We start from the raw sequence: 17,150 nt of genomic DNA, 5'->3' as shown, positions 1-17,150 counted from the left end.
CAGCCTTCCTTTTTATGTGGGATATAACCACAATGCAGCCACTGACTTGAGTCCTCTATTGCAAAAAGGCTCATCATAGATGATTTGCACTCACTGGAACAGTGACTCTGATTGATTGCAGTGTAATGGGGTGTTATGAATTAGATGACATATTGACAAACCTTTACCAAATTGTCTGAGAAGGAGTTCAGTTATTTTGAGTCAAATTGCCTTCTGCCAGGTAACTGATGCAATTGCTTTGAAGGTGGTCAGTCAGAGGCTGGGGGATTACTAACCACCATGTTTTTTTTCCTCTCTCCTGGTCACAAAGAGTTTGTCACCCTTTTGCCTCTTAATCCAATCCCATTAACAACATCTAAGATTTTTTCGTGTTATTTAGGATTTTTTTTCCTTCTCATTCAGAGATTCTCATGGCTGTTTGAATGCTGTGAATTTAGGTTTTGGTTGCAAAAGGAAACGAGTTCAAATATCAAATGGACCCTTAATTGTTACAACACAGACAAGAAAATTGTTTGTTTTACAGTTTGAAAAGAGAAGTTAACCAAGAACACAAAAAGCTAAACTAAACTAGGTGAAGGCCAGCTGACTATCAGACTGCCACCACCCTTTTATATGCTGACGTTAGAAAAGGTGAAGGAGGGACTCTGCTTACTAGAATTTTCCAGATGATTGCTTTGGATGTTTTCTATCGTATGCTTCTTGAACTGCATGTAGTAACTGCGTGTAGCTTTGGGGGTTTTGTTGTTTGTTGCGGTGCCTACTTTTAATCTGCTTTAGTGGTCATTTTCCTGGAAATTTAGATATTCAACATTTCTTGATCTCTTTTTATCTTCTCTCCTTCCCATTTCTGTTTTCTTCTTCTTTCCGTGGCTTGTCTCTTTACTGCTAGTCACTAATGGCCAAACTTTCTAGCCTGAAAATCAAAATGGGCCAGATGCAGTATGAGAAACAGAGGAAAGAGCACAAACTCCAGGCGATGAAGGTCGGCTTTTCCCAGGATGACTGTTGTGCTTGCTGTATGATTATGGTTTTTTGACCTCTCCCTTTGGCACCTCTTCTTCTTCTTCTTCTTTTTAATTTTTGAGGCATAAAATGATTAAATCTGGTTAGATTCTGTTTTCACGCTCAAAAATGTATGTATTTTTGCAAATAATTTACTTGACCACGCATTACTGCATTTTGCTATAATGCATGGTTAAGTCAAGTGCAATCAGAAACACCACTTCCTTAAGTCTGCATTTACTAGGCACCAACTTTATAATTTCTTGTCCTGTTTAGTCTCTGATCCAGATGAAACTCTTAGAAAGAGGCTGAAAGAAAAACGTAAGGGGGGGTTTTATGTCCGTGATTTTATTATTGCACTCACCTCCACCCGTATTTGCATGAACGAGCATGAGCCATCTGAACTCTGCTTGTCCATTATAACCAGTTGCAGTGCTAGTACCCGACCACAGCGCGCCACATCTCAACTTTTTTTTTTTAATGGCACGAATCTTGTCACTGAGTTTTTAATGCCCGGCTACAACAGCAACAAGAACAGTTTGCCTTGTGTTGTTAGCAGGAATGAAGAATGAACTGTTTGTTGTGACCCTTCAGACTGCTTACTCCACCTTCTGACTCATGTCTTCCAACGTTAATCACCTACCTCTCTTCACCAGCAACCTGTGTGTGCGTGTGTGCGCACCCTGCTAACCTGTCCTGCTGTTGTGCTTTTCAGTTTCTTTCATGTACAGCTGTCTTAATAAATGTCCACTTTCCCATCAGTTATATATACTATACTCTACATTCATCTGTATAGAACAGTTTCATTTTTCATGCACAGCACACGCACTCTCCATGATTCTCTATATTGAAGTACAAATTACAAGTGTCCATTTTAAGAATCCTATTGACTAAAGCAAAAACACAAGCTACCTTCATGTCTTGAGCATACCTTTTAAACATTTACAGTGCAGGTGAGGAAAAATAAGCGAGGCCCCCGAGTTTAATAACTAGTCAAACTTTTCTTGGGTAGAAGTAACCTTGAATAAACATTTGTAGCTGTAGACCAGACCAGTTTAATGTTTAACAGACAGTTTATCCTTAGGACTGCTTCTGCTCAGCCAGATTCTCAAAATGTTTCAGTATAAATGAGTTTCTTGAGGTCATTCTGCAGCTTTTCTATCAGGTTCACTCCAGAAGAAGGATTTTCTTTGTTTGTAGTCATCCTTGAGTAGATTTATCTCAAAGTTTTGGCCTTTTGTTTCACTGCCAACTAGGGATGCAACGATACCAATTTTTTCAAACCGATACTTGGATCTGAGTACTTGCCGATACAGAGTACAAAAAAACGATACTTCTACCACACACACACACACACACACAAATACAATTAATTGGAAGACAGGTTTTATTATATTCCCTGCCGATAAAAAATAAAATCTTAATAAAAATGACCACAAAAAAATTTCAAGTGAAAAATAAGCACTTCTGTTAAATTATTGCAGAGTCTCCACTTTGTAATTTTACAAAATATCACTGAACTATTGGCACTGTCTCGAGCTTTCAGAATAATAAATAAACACTTCTGTTTGGAATAAAATAAATACAAATTAGGTTTCGAATAAAATAAACTTTTAAATTATTGCAGAGTGTCCATATTGTAAACAAACAAACAAAATAATTCTTATTAAATAAATAATAAAATATAAAAAATTATAAAATAAATAATAAATAAAATAATAATTGGCCCCCTAGTGGCCAATCTAAAAAACTACAACAGAAATGACAAGCCTCCCTCTGATTAATGAAATAAGTTGGTATCGGTTCATGGTATCGGTTAACTTTTACGAGTATGAGTACACACACATTTTACAGTATCGGCCCCTGATACCCGATACCAGTATCGGTATCGGTGCATCCCTACTGCCAACAATAACAGTTTGAGAGATATAAGCATAATTTGCAGTGTAAAAAAATTAGGAAACTGAACAAGTGGAGGACAAAAAAAGTTCTGTTCATCCATCTGTTTTCTAAAGTATCAGAAATGTTCTCAGTGAAAGGGTGGCTGTGAAGAAAGAAGGGAAACTGGTAGAAAAGGCTGAGGTATGCCAAAATACACAAGTACTGAAAGGGACCGCTATCAGAGTGTGTGTCAGTGTGTTGAAAAGTGGAAATGTTTGAGCAAAGGTTAACATGTAAAACACCCGCTCACACCAACACTGTGTGTACGTTTGGTTTCTAAAAAGCAGTGTGGCCGTGATGTTGCTGGACTGACAGCCTGTAATGTTGCATCCTGTATGTTTAAATTTTACATATCCTCACATTTTAACACCCTCAAACTTCACACCAGGAACTCTTTCAGTAATCTTTTTCTCTCCTCTCTAGATGTGGAAGTCCAGAGGATGAAGAAGGCAGTGGAGTCTTTGATGGCAGCAAATGAAGAAAAGGTACATGTGACCAACTAGGATTCACCGTGTATCACATCCCAGCTACCCAAAGCTGCTCCGGGGGGGGGGATAAACTGACCTCATTTTTCTTTTTCATTACCTTTTCCTTTGCAGGATCGTAAAATTGAAGAACTGAAACAGTCACTGCTGCGGTACAAGAAAGTACAAGACATGGTGATGTCCGTGCAGGGAAAGAAAGGTTACAATCTAAAAATTTAAGTATTTTGACAAATTTACATAAAATTTGATTCACAGCATTTAAAAACTGACATTAATGATGTGCTAAAATAATGCATTTTAAGCTTTAGCTGCCACACAGGCCCTTCAGCTATCCCTGGGTTGCTTGCCTTTTCCCCTTGTTGTTTGTATAGTTTTGTGTGCGAAAACTTTTGAGCTACTTCCTACATCTTGTGAACAGGATCATGTGTTAAATAATTTGATTTTATATTTTGGTCCATTACAGAAACAAAGACAAATGATAATGAGCACGTTGAGAGTTCTGGTGATGGATGGGCCACAGTCCGAGCTAGCCCTCCGTCTGTGGAGTCCGAAAAACAAGAAGGCACGGATGCTGAACAACTGAGAGGGAAAAGCCCAGATGAGGTTTGTGGAGAGGGAGAGGAGATGCAGCAAAGGGCCACGGGTCGGTCTCAAACTTGGTCGGTGCGTCTCAGTCATGTGGCATGCGGTTGCCTGTTCACCCACTAAGCTAAACTGGCACCCATGGTATCACTATTTAAATGGCAGAGAACATGAGATATTTTTAATTTTGCTTTTACTCTTTTTCCTCCCCTGGAGCGACTTCACATATCATTAAACTCTAAAGTGCTCAGTAAAACACTCTCACAAAAACTTCACATTAATTTCACTCCTTTGGAAATGAGTGTTGAAGAGCTGGACAACCAATTAGTTGAATAACATCTTTTGTCAGATCTCTGTATGCAGATTTAGACTGTTCTCAGGGACTCTGTAGAGTTTTTAAGTCACAGTTTTAATGCATTTAAATCTTCTTTTGTCTTTCTGACTCAGATGGAAAGCCCCAGTGGACTAAGTGAAGAGCCCTCGCCTTCACCCAGCCCGTCTGATCCAGAGAAAATGTCAGAATCTGAACCGGCAGATGCAGAAAGGTAAAGATTTTATGTGTTATACATGACTGTTTTTCTTTTAACAATATTTTTAATTTACAAATTAAAAAAACAAATAACCGGAGAACACTAGACGCCAAAGAACCAAACAAACAGCAAATCCAAACATGGCAAACCACCAATCCTAGTGGAATCTCTTTCATATTCTTCACTGACGAACACAGTGAAATGGTGCTCATTCTGCCTGCATGTGTCTTGTATTTATATTAAAATGCTGTAACTTGCCAGGAATTACATAAATTCACATTAAAATCTGAGTATTGGAAGCTCTCACTGCAATTTACGCTATAAATAAAGTGTAAATTTACACTAAATTGTGGTAAGAGCGGTGAAGCATGCTGTTTAATGCACGTATATGTTTAAATTATCCGGGGCAGTCCATGTGGCGTTGCACCACGTGTTTGACGTGTCACTGAGTGCTTGTTATATATGTTATATATTATTATAGCACTATGACTAAATAATGAGGGAAGTATTATGTATCACCACCATGATGAACACTTGTGGCAATAGTATGTATAGTACTCTGCACAGTGTGTGCATATTTGATGTGTATAGATGTTTTAAAATTATTACTCATGATATCACAATGTCCAGACATGTCCTGTAGGGACATGAGGAGGAAACGGTGGCAAAAGGAGCTATGTGAGGCTGCTAAAGGCAGTGGATCCATCACCAGACCACAGGCAACAATAACACATGTACCAGTTGTTGAACTTGTTACGGATTCAAATATTGAGGAGGGATACAGGAGGAAAACCCAAAATAACCACACTGGTCCGGCCGGGTCAAGTCAAACGATGATTTAATGAACACACGCGTGGGAGATGGACACCATACATCAGACAGCATTAGATCTCAATACAAACTCCACACACTCATTGTTTTATGAAAATCAGGGTATTAGAACGCCCCCTCATGCGTACAGATAGTACAATACAGTCAATATTGACAACTTTAGACACATCAAGAAAAACATTCTCTTCGTCTCGAGGACAGACACTGGCTCCAGTGCCTCTCCTTGGAGCGGACTGTCCCCTACGGAGACACAACATTACAGCTGCAAGGTTTTCCAAATTATCAAGTTGACGTGTATATAATTCGCTGAGTCAGGGATACAATATTAAATGCATGTTGGTTTAATGAACTACCATTACTTAAAAACTTAATAAAAAGATATAACTGAATAAAAAATCACAAAGAATCACATAATATCAGTGTTATGTAAGCGCGTGCAACCTCCTGGGCCCAAAGTCATCTCACACCATGGATCAGCCAGTCATAGCGCTGACTGAAGTTTTTGACCTTTATTAACTCGGGCACAACTCTATAATAAGCAACAAACTGCCATATGTGTAAGGTGATCATGTTTACACCTGCAAAGAGAGCTCATATAATTATTCTGACACCTGTAAATAAAAGATTAACACCAGGTTATAACAATCACTGTAATTCAAAGGTTAAATGTAATGTCAATAGCTTCAATCAATGTTTAATGCAATGCTTATTAAATGATTCTGATATAATGATGATGATTCTGCTAAAAATGAAATAAAACACCCCTTTTCACCCGACAATTCCCTCTGTTGACCTCTAGGAGAATCCAGAGGTCACAACACCAAATGTTATATCAATTCTTGATCTACACAGCCTGTTCTACGTGCATCAATGGCATCATGGACATCGGAGTCACAACTCTAGGGTCCACTGCCCTTGTGATTACTTTCTCTAACAATGCTCTGGCACAAGGAATGAAACAACACCCACAAATAACAAAAATACCCACCAAAATAGACAAAGTAAGCATGACCGAAAGCACAAGCCCTTTCCACCGTCCGAACACAGAGTCCATCCAGCCCTCCAGCGGATTGTCAACTCCTGAGTGATCATGCATCGTTTCAGACAGGCTCTTTAAGCCCTCAAGAGCCCGAGTCACTGAGCCGTCCGGAGCGGTGTTGTTTGGAATGAAGGTGCAGCACTGATCTCCAAACATGGCACAAACGCCCCCTTTTTCTGCTAATAGCATATCAAGGGCCATCCTATTTTGCACACCCATTAATGAGGTGGGACCCACCTGCTCCGCTAACCCCTCCATCCCGTCTCTGGTCAGGTTAGAGAGTCTCAGCACATTATAATGAACATAATTAATCCTATCTACGTTCTTGTTTGGGGTCACTGGAAAGAAAGCAGAGATTATTGGAAGATTTTCAAAACCGGCTGCTATTTGGTCAGCAAGTTTATATTCACTTGGAACCCCCCTGGGCACTCCAATGGAGTCGATCCAGGTTGGTGAATTCATTCTAGGGTCATAAACATGTGTTCCATCAATTTGTCTTTTTAGCGAAATGTGTCTCTTGCGTCTGGCTGCCAATGTGCGTGTGTTGCGCTGTGGGGTCGCTTTTACCTGATTTCCAATTAGCATAAGTGGCGCTCCTAGTCTCACCATCGCGCACGTCCCCACGCTTCCCAGAGGAACACGAACCAAAAGAGTCTTGTGGCCGCAATAAGCCCGCTCCTGGCCCAGGTTCCAATCAGTGTGGTCGCATCACTTACATTATTTGTGGTCCTCCCCATGTGTGTAACAGAACACCAACTGGGATCAATTTCTCCCAAATTATACTTTACTTTATCGGTGGAGAACTTAAAACACGTATAATTATCCTTTCTAGGCATAAACGGTCCTACTTGGGTGTATTTGTGGATAGGGGGAAATAAACTGGACAAAACAGTGCAATTCCCACTATTCACTACTTCTCTCGTCATTCGCAACATGCAATTATAGCCCCACTGATCCTCTGGATGCAGTGGCGCCGGCTCTGTGAACAAACGCGGTCTAGCGGAAGCACAAGCTACACAATTAGACAATTTTTGTTCTCTCGCATTTTGAGCCATCCAGTCCAGCCAGATGTTACTGTCACTGAACCCGGTGGCGCGTTCAATCAAATCTCGAGGTTTTAATGTGCTGTAGTCCACTGACAGGACCCGTCTACCGTTTGGTTCCTGCTCCTCTGGTACCGCCTCCGACGACCCGCTTCCTTTTTGGCCTGTAAAAGAAGTAACAGAGTTGATTGAATTGAAAGTCACGTGTGTTGCTGTTTCTTTTCTAACTGACTGTACTATGTTATGTTTTCCTAAGAAATTAACTTTAATTAACCTTTTTGGATCAACTCCTACAGTTTCCACGCCCACAACTAAATATACAGGTTTTTCCCGCTGCCAAAGTCAACAGATTTTTAGATGGACTGTAATCCCTTTGAAGTTTAAGCTCATTTCCTGGTCCTAATTCTGACGGTTCCCAATTTTCCCCAGTATAACCCTTTACCTGATTCCAATTCCTACACCACCCGTCATAAGGCCGATTTCCCCTTTCGCAGTGTGTACTCACTGAGTAATCCCAGCAGATCCACACATTGTATCCTCTCCAATTGCCGCTCGCGCCCTTACAGTTAAAAACATCACACAAATCAAATGTAAAAGAGGTTGTGGAGCCATTAACATAATCTAATTCTAAACCACCATAAGTGCTGAGACACTCATCCGTTTTACCAGAGATTTCGCGCTTCATTCTCGCCCGCGACTTGAGTTCACTCAGTGGTATATCGAGTGGCGCTGGGCTGGAATGACCTCCGTGCTCAGACAGTCTGCGTGGGCCGGTCTGCAACAAATAAACCAAAAAACATATAGCGGTGATTAATAACATAGTTAACATCAGACGAAGTAACATTTTGTTAATTTTTGTAACTTCTCTCTCATCACAGGTTTCTGATTGTTGTAATGGCATTGTATCATGTATGACTTGTTTTTTGTTATTTTTGTCTTTTTTTTTTTTTTTTTTACATACAAGTTCAAAACTCTTCTTATCAAAGCCTTTATGTGAAATCTTCAATTTGATACTGCTCCTTTTTGCTGTCGCGGTGACTTCCTCCTAAGCTGGTCTTCGTTCTTCGGCCTCCCAGGTAGACTACCGGTCGGCCCGTTGCACAGGTGTGAGGGTTTATTCTGCCTCTGTTTTTCACCTGTGTTGGGTGGAGTTGCAATTTTTTCCACCCAGCTGTCGTGTGCCGGTGCACACTGCGACCAATGGTACCAGTTGTCGCCTTTCCCTTTCAGTTGAACTGCTTTCGCCGTCCGGGCCAACACCTCGTATGGACCAGTCCAACGAGGTTCCTTCCACTTGCGTTTGATGACCTTCAGCCACACTACTCTCGCGTCTGGGACCTCTCCTTCTCCTGGGGGTTTTTCACAAGCCACCTGCTTTGTGAAGCTGGACACAAGCGCCTTTAACTCGTTCCAATAGTCTGCGTGAGACCTGTTCCCTCTCGTGCCCTGTTCGACCGGGCCCACCGTCCAAGGTGCCGGAAACTGTCTCCCAGTCAGCAGCTCGTATGGCGTGAAACCTGTGGACTGATTAACAGAACATCTTATGGTCATCAACGCAATCGGCAGGGCCGCGACCCAATTGAGCCCTGTTTGCGCGCAGATTTTAGCTAATTTATTTTTCAAATTTAAATTCATCCTTTCTACTTTCCCTTGGGATTGAGGATGATACACTGTTCCAAATTTGTGCTGAACTCCCAACATTTTTTCCACCTTTGCCAAATCTTGATTTTTAAAGTGGGTTCCATTATCTGATCGAATTTTTTTAGGGAACCCATGTCGAGGAATATAATGATTGATTAAACATTTGATCACGGTCCTCGCATCTTCCTTTTTAGTCGCCCATGCCTCTGGCCAGCCGGTCAGTACATCTACACACACCAACAAATAACGAAGACCACCAGGGCCTGAATCAATCATATCAGTGAAATCAATGACAATCTCCTCTCCCGGCCTCTCAGGCATCCGGAACTTACCCAATTCTGGTTTGATCACTGGCTTGGGATTGTGTGCTCCACAGATTAGACACCTTTTGGCCTTCTCCCTTATCATTTCTCTGAGGTTAGGGTGCCACCAGTGACACAGATTTCTCTCCATCTGTGCTATTCCGACGTGTCCAAGCCCGTGGGCCTCGCTCACCTTCTGTTTCGCCATTTCGTCTGTTAGCACGGGACGCCCGTCTGGCCCCCTCCACAAGCCTCCATCCTGCCAGGCTCCCTTATTTTTCCACACCCCCTTTTCCTCTGGGGATGCCTCCTCCTGGGCCTGTTTGACCTCCTCCATTTGGTTAATTGGCCCTTCCTCTTCTGCAATTACCTGTATCATTTGTCTCCGTCCTTTGTAACCTGCTGCCTCCTTTGCGGCTTCGTCCGCTTTCTGGTTTCCTTTTGCCACCATGCTGGTTCCTTGTGAGTGTCCTTTGCATTTTATGATACTCACTTCTCTTGGATCGGCCAAGGCCTCCTCCAATTCCTCCATTTCCTTCTTGTGGCAAATAGGTGCGTTGGTTGCTGTTCTGAATCCTGCTCTTTTCCATTGAGGCAGCTCCACGTGCGCTGCTCCGAATGCATACGCTGAGTCTGTGTAGATGTTCACTCTCATATCCTTAGCTAACCTCAAAGCTCGAGCTAGGGCTATCACTTCAGCTCTCTGAGCCGACTGCTGTCCCTCAATCCTTCCTGCTTCTTTGACCTGATACTCATTTCCTACTCTACAGACCACCGCATAGCCGGTTTTTAGTCCTTCTTCATCTCTGTGGCAACATCCATCTGTGAACCAATCCTCAGCTCCAGGTATAGGTTCCGCCTTCAGGTCCTCTCTAATTTTTTCTTCAACCTGTGCTCTTTTGACGCAGTCATGTGGTTCCCCTGCTCCCATTAAATCTGCCATGTTAATTCCTTCATGTGTGAATGTCAAATTTGGAGCCTCCAAAACTTTACTCAACTTCTGTTGTGCCCGTGGCGTCATACTAAATGCTTGTGAGTTCACGTACGCCACTATACTATGTGTAGTGAGTATTTTTAGTGGATGTCCTCTCACTACATGTGCTGTTTTCTGAATGACTTTGGCAACCCCTGCTGCATGTTGTGTGCATGTGGGATGTCTTGCTTCTGTTGGATGCAGTTTTATACTAACATACATGAGAACATCCCTACTCCCCCCTTTTTTCTGAAACAACACCCCGTTTACGACGGAGTTTGTTTCGGAAATATCCAAATAGAATGGCTCATCATAATTAGGTGTAACCAAATCAGATGCTCTTGACAGATCCTGTTTTAATGCAATAAACGCGATTTCAGTGTCAGGCGTCCAAGGCAATTCAGCCTTAAGATTTCGAACGCCAACTTGCTTCAGTAGGCCCCTTAAAGGGGCAGTTTTACCTACATAGTCAGGAATGAACTTTCTGCTGTAACCTGTCAACCCAAGGAAAGAAAGCATTTCTCTCACTGTTCGCGGTTTTGGGTGTGTCAGAATTTGGTCTCTGTGTGTGTTCATTAAACCCACTGATTTGTGTGCGATTACCCGACCCAAAAATGTTACCTCAGGTCGAACCAATTGCAACTTTTCTTTACTCACTTTGAAGCCACACTCCACCAATCTATTCAACACGACGAGCGAGGCTGCCGCACAATCCGCTGCTGACGGGGCTGCAATGAGAAGATCATCGACATATTGAATCAATGTACATCCATCTGGCAAATTACATGTTGACAGGGCCTCTTTGAGCACCTGATTGAAAATGCCAGGAGAAAGTGCAAAACCTTGTGGTAGACGTGTGTATCTGAATTTTTTGCCTCTGTATGTGAATGAGAAAATGTCTCTGAGTGACTCATGCAGTGGAAGACAAAAGAATGCATTTGCTAGGTCAATACAAGTGAACCACTTTTGGTCACACTTAATATCTGATAGTGCAGTGTAAGGGTTTGGAACAGGTACAGTGTTAGTGTGCAATATGGCATTAATGGCACGCAAATCATGTGCCATACGATACTTTCCTGTTCCAGATTTCTCCACCGGTAGAATTGGTGTGTTCCAATGTGAGTAAGATGGCTCTAACACTCCGGCATTTAACAGCCCTTCAATTGTTTCTGCAATTCCTTCTTCTGCTTCAGGTTTATGTTTATACTGCGGTCTGTTGATTGGTGTGTTTGATTTCAGGTGGAACAGGATAGGCGAACAGGTGGCCAGGCCAACATCTGTGGGCCCTTTGGACCACAAACTGTCAGGCAGTTTTGACAGTTCAGCAACTGCATCAGGATGATCTGCTCTCTCTCTTCCATATGTTTCTGAAATTTCTTGATGTTCAAGGGTCACTACATCATTAGACATGCAAGTTATACGATAGATTTTAGAATTTGGTGCATAACATAAATTTGGAATTTGGGTGCTTTGCCACCCTGCGTCGTCCAGCGCCCGCCTGACCATTGGTCCCAGATCACATGCTCCATGACCTTCGTGGACCGCCAATGTAATGTGAGGGGCCGAATTTTCTCCCACATTATACCAAGGCAGTTGTTCATCAGTTAATTTTACAGCCGCGGCTACACCTTCTGGCCCAATGTAAATGTTATTTGTTTGCACATTCCAGCTCTGACCCTCAAGATCAGACTGGAATAGTTCACGATAGGTGTCATCATTTTCCCTGTCATAAAAAAGAGTGACGTGGTATGGATCTCGTGGTGGGGAGTAAACTGCCAAGCTCATTATCCAGGGTCTCCACAGTTGGAATTGACTTAGAATGCCTTCCTCCAGCAGCCTTCCCCAGTAAATGTCGGCTTTGGGTTGTTCACAGTTCTGAAGCAGATATTGAGTCTTTGAGTTTGTTCCCAGGCACGGGAAATGCTGTCCTCCTGGCAGAGTAACAGACAGTCCATCTGCAGAGCACATGATAGTAGCTCCCAGCTTCACGAGCAGGTCCCTGCCCATGAGATTCACTGGCACTTGAGGTGACACCACATATTGATGTTTCACAGTCTGCTTTCCCAGCTTTGTCACGGCTGGATCGGTCAACGGCAGAGTCATTGGAACCCCGGAAAAACCCACCACATTAACTGTGTGATAGGAAAGTGTGGCACAGTCTGGTGTTGCTCTCAATGTGGAATATGTTGCTCCAGTGTCCACTAGAAAGGGCAATTCTGTCCCTTCCACGGTCATTGACAGCATAGGGTCTGCCATCCCCATGCTGTTTGGTCTCTCCGGGCTCCTTCAGTACTGCTGCTGTTCCCAGCCCCAGTCAGCCACTGGGTACTGAGCGACTGGCGCTGCACTTGGGTTCGGGGCTTGATATGCTCCCCTGTACCCATTTCTCCCTCTTTGTGTTCCACGTGCCTGGGGTCGATAGCCTCTCCTTGGATTGCTTTGAAAAGATTCTGGACAATCTCTACTCCAGTGTCCCTCTGCTCCACATTTCCAACAGGCATTCCAAGGCATGTTAGTGGGATTCCCTGTTTCACGAGCTCTTTGCACTCCCCTCACTGATCCACCACGCCCTCTTTGCGGACCACCGGTTCCCCAATTCCCTATGGGTTGACGCTGCCTTGGTGCATTGACGGGCCACCTGTCATCAGAGCACAGACCCGGGTCTCCCTCTGGCCATTCAGGCGCGGGACCAGGCCGGGGCCCAGCTATCATTATTTTCTTTGCGTTCTCCTTTTCCTCCTTCTTTTTCTCTCCAACTTTATTTCTCGCCTCTGTCAGCTGTAACTTAACCAAGGACGCCTGTGCCTCCTCCAACTCTTTTTTTTGTCTGTTCGCGGTATCCTGTTCCTCCTGCAACCGGTGTGTTACATGTCTTTCCCACTGCACAGAGTCCGCTACAGCAAAATCTGGATTTTTCTCTAAGTCAGCTTTTACTTGATTGGGCAGCCCTGCCAGCACCGCAGAACGGAACCACGCACGATGCTCACCTTCATTACCTGGATGGATACCTGTTTCTGACAACCACTGCTCTTTGGCTTTTGCTAAAAACTCCCTAGGTGTATGTTGGGGGTCCCAATTTATTTTAGGTATAGCTCCAGTATTAGGGGTTGGGTACTTCTCACGGACTGCGTCAGATAAGGCACATTGCACTTCATGGTATGGCAGATCATTTGCATACCGAGTTGTATGGGCTATAGCCTCTACATCAGCTAGCCCACCACCGAGCATACAGTGGCCAGCAATAGCACGGAAATCGCCAATGGCAAGTTCCTGGCCTTCGGTCAATCTACTCAATGTTCTTAACCAACTCGCTCCTCCCTCAGTTATAGGTGGAAGTTGTTTAACCAATGCTTCCAAATCTCTTATTTTATATGGGCGGTACAGTGGTTCATTTTTTGAACCTGCTATTAAAGGGAGATTATAACCAGGGGCAGCAGCTCCTGGCTCTAAGGACACTTTTTTATAGCGAACCGCGTGTTGTTTTCCACTTGAACTTTGAAACATGGGCCTTCTTACTCCTATTCCTCCACGTCCCGATCTCAAATTTCTGCCTACGTTTGAGTCTGACTCAACTACTCTGTCTTTTTCCTCATCACTCTCCTCTTCTGATGAAGTCGCACCATCTTCACTCTCCTTCTCTGGCTTAGCTTCAGTCAGTTTTTTCTTGACGTCTTTTAGCGTTTTTATTACTTCCCTTAATGCATTTGGATGTTCATGCATCCGGCCATAGACTTCTCCTCTCCAATTTTTGTCCTTAGCCGTTGTGTCAGGTTTCTCCGACCTACTGGTTTGGGTCTGCCCTTCTCGTACTGGTGTTGGCAACTCCTGAAAGGTTGACCGTTCACTTCCATCCTCCGTTGACATTGTATCCTCCATTTTAAGGGTCTGTTCAGTCTGTCCACTGTAACTTGGCTGTTCCTCCATTATTACCTCTGAGTCTGACATTTTTTCTTTACTTAGTGGGCGGGGAGGCGAGGTTAAGCCTTCATCTGCAGCTGAGGCTACCTTTCTCCCTCCCCCACTTTGGGGCTGACATTTAACTGTCACTGACCTTTCTTTGGGACGAACTATAAGTGGGCTGGTATATTCAACGTCCGCTATTCCTCCAACAACCACTCCAGTTTGTCCATCTGGACCATGAACTTGTCCCCCACCAAGAGTCATCACAGGCATGATGTATGATTGTGGTGGGGCACTAGGTGATACTGCGGCCCAAGTATATAATTTTGGTGTGTCAGGTTTGTTAGCATCTTCTGGGTTTGACATTAAATCCTTCATTTGGCTCTTTATCTTCTTATTTTCCTCCTTCAGCTGTTTCAATGACTCCATGACATTTTCCATGTCTCCTGTTTCCTCCATGACATCCTCCATCATCCAAGATGATGCTCCATTCCACAGGAACAGCCATTTACAGCACTTTGCATGGGTCTCCTTTAAATTCTTGATTTCTTTTTTGGCTTTCCGGTTAACTGAACGTCCCTCTGTTTCCTTTTCCAGTTGTTCCAGTTTCTGCTCGCATCTCTCTCCTTCCGTTTTAAACACAATGTTTAGGGCTATCTTCTCCTCCAGCCCTCTCTGTTGGGAGGCAATAATTTTTCTTACCTCCACATCCATCATTTTGCATTCTTTCTCCGCTGTTTTTAATGATCCAGGGAAAGCCAAGCGAATGGCTTTTTTAGCTGTTGCAGTTGTTCCTCCATAGGCCTAAATGCCCTAGACCCACTAGATGTCGCGCTGGAGCTGTTTGCCATTTTCCTGAAACACAGGCTTACCTCCCTCTCAATGACGTTACTCGACTCCTCCTCCTGGGTCACCCCACTACGTCTCCTTGAGAGTTCTCAGAATTAATCTCACCACTCCAACGGTCACAGTCTCCTCCAGACCTGCTCGGTGACACACAATTAACCCAGTGCGTCAGAGAGTTGACCGTGGTTTTATTAATGTTCACACTTAATCACAATATTTCACTCTCCCATTTAATTTAATAAACCCAAATACATTGTGTGCTGTACTTTATGCACGCTACAGCCACACAGTTTAACACCTTCTCACCACACCAAGTCGTCACAAAACCTGCGTCAAGGCGCTCTCGTATCACATAATAATAAATAGACACCATTCTATTTTAACCGGTGGGAGAGTGATGAACCAGTCAAACCCAAACTCCTCAATAGTTCGCCATTTTACTTCAACACTAAACAATCAAACTCCACTTAGTCTCATTTACTCCAGACACCATTAACCATTTCAAACACACAGTCACAAACAATTCATGTCAGCCACACAATTTCAAAAAGCCAATTATCTCCTTTTAAATAATTTCTCACTTCGGGACTTCTCCACCACTAACTCTACAAATTTTAAGAAAGCATATCAAATTCAGTACCGGTTATTACCGCTTGTACCATGGAGAAAACAAACATAGCCGCCTCTGTGACTTCATACTCGGGGTCATCCGCCTGTATGGCTAGTTCAATCACCCCTTTAAATAAAAGTAAACACCGACTAATATATAGATCTAAGTCGTCCAGATCTATTTCTGAACTTACTGACACCTCATAAGGGGCATCTCCCTCTTCTGTCTGTGCAGAACAGTTACAATTCACCTCCAGAAGCCCCTCTACCCCTGTAACTTCAATGTGACAGGACGCTGATCGCAACATTATTAGGGTTTTTATAACTTTATATGAACAGGAATTTATCAATATTGAGTGGGGTTTTTTTTCTTCTTTCAAATATGTGTGTGAATGTAAATGAATTTCTTACTTTTCACAAGTCCACTTTATTGCGTGCTCATAGATTCACTTCTGTTAAAGTTATTCAACAAATATATTTTTCTTTATTTATTCCTTATGGATTATGTCACGCTTATTAGTGGCTCATATATACTTAAACTTATGTCTAGACTTGAACACAGAGGTAGAGCATCATTCCATCCTTTTTAGGGTGACAAACTCCACTTTCTCTGTATCAAGACAGCTCATAACCTTTCAACAATTTTATCTAATGTATTATTGATTAAGATTCTTCTAGGAGAATAAATGTGTGGTTTTCTAAGTACACTTAAATTTTGTCTCAGATTAGTTCACTACAATTTGATCCAAATTGTAAACACTCACCTCCCCATACACCACAATAACTCAGAGTTATATGTATTATATCTTATATTATCACAAGAAAGCAACTGGGTTAATCAAGCATACTTGTCTATAGTCTCACACTGAAAGAAAAAGACGCTCACAGTCTTATAACTTCATATATATCTTGCTTGAATCAAAAGCATTTTAAACTTTCCACTTTTCAGCCATGCAACACAAGAGAAATATGCCAACCACAGTCATTAATCATATATTCACAGCAATATTCAAAACTCATTTATATTATCATAATACACAAAACCAGCATGTTATTTACAGGGCTTTAACAATACTTGCAAAGCATAATTATAACAGTCAATCACACTCTAAACAAAAATGAACGTCCTCTGTGTACCTCACAGCAGCCACGTCATTTGCATGTTCACACACACAATCCAATCAGGCACGCAGCGCTGCAGCACGCTATCGTCACACACAGCCTCGTTTCACACTCAACTCTCTATCTTATTTTACACAGACGTCTTATATTTACACTCACTCTCAGGCCTGAAAGTTTTAGCGCCTACACAATTTTGACAAATTTAAGATAACGGGTCCAACCGAAGAAAGTCCAACTTTTTTGTAATCAATTAACCAGTATCAGCCTCTAACTGTATCTGGCCTCATCTCTAAAGTCCCTAAGT

At 42.7% G+C, this 17,150-nt stretch overlaps 2 protein-coding genes and 1 pseudogene across 2 annotated transcripts; 1 reads left to right on the top strand and 2 right to left on the bottom strand.

Moving 5' to 3' along the window:
- Window positions 1-925: 925 nt before the first annotated feature.
- Window positions 926-6,541, top strand: LOC148094806 (uncharacterized). Its single transcript, XM_087837112.1, has 8 exons — window positions 926-1,016; window positions 1,279-1,323; window positions 3,367-3,428; window positions 3,543-3,627; window positions 3,892-4,031; window positions 4,458-4,555; window positions 5,184-5,274; window positions 6,476-6,541. Exons 1-8 carry the CDS (start codon window positions 926-928, stop codon window positions 6,539-6,541), a joined length of 678 nt encoding a protein of 225 aa, XP_087693238.1.
- On the bottom strand, window positions 5,434-9,940 carry LOC148094805 (uncharacterized). The gene is made up of 2 exons (XM_087837113.1): window positions 9,427-9,940; window positions 5,434-8,970 (listed from the first exon to the last, which is right to left on the bottom strand). Exons 1-2 carry the CDS (start codon window positions 9,926-9,928, stop codon window positions 8,456-8,458), a joined length of 1,017 nt encoding a protein of 338 aa, XP_087693239.1. The 5' UTR covers window positions 9,929-9,940; the 3' UTR covers window positions 5,434-8,455.
- A 97-nt stretch (window positions 9,941-10,037) lies between these two features.
- Window positions 10,038-15,308, bottom strand: LOC148094804 (uncharacterized; annotated as a pseudogene).
- Window positions 15,309-17,150: the final 1,842 nt, after the last annotated feature.

Source organism: Neolamprologus brichardi, unplaced genomic scaffold, assembly GCF_056152115.1.
Source record: "Neolamprologus brichardi isolate AB-2024 unplaced genomic scaffold, ASM5615211v1 NODE_ptg000163l+_length_46295_cov_1, whole genome shotgun sequence".
In the NCBI taxonomy this organism is placed as follows: Eukaryota; Metazoa; Chordata; class Actinopteri; order Cichliformes; family Cichlidae; genus Neolamprologus; species Neolamprologus brichardi.
This window is presented reverse-complemented; position numbering and strand designations above follow the sequence as displayed.

Coding starts and splice junctions, on each gene's coding strand:
- LOC148094805 (XM_087837113.1), bottom strand. CDS start 9,928: ATGGAGGAATTGGAGGAGGCCTTGGCCGATCCAAGAGAAGTGAGTATC. Junction 8,971..9,426: donor AGTGATCAAACCAGAATTGG/GTAAGTTCCGGA, acceptor ATCAGTCCACAG/GTTTCACGCCATACGAGCTG.
- LOC148094806 (XM_087837112.1), top strand. CDS start 926: ATGGGCCAGATGCAGTATGAGAAACAGAGGAAAGAGCACAAACTCCAG. Junction 3,628..3,891: donor GTCCGTGCAGGGAAAGAAAG/GTTACAATCTAA, acceptor GGTCCATTACAG/AAACAAAGACAAATGATAAT. Junction 5,275..6,475: donor CACAGGCAACAATAACACAT/GTACCAGTTGTT, acceptor GCATCGTTTCAG/ACAGGCTCTTTAAGCCCTCA.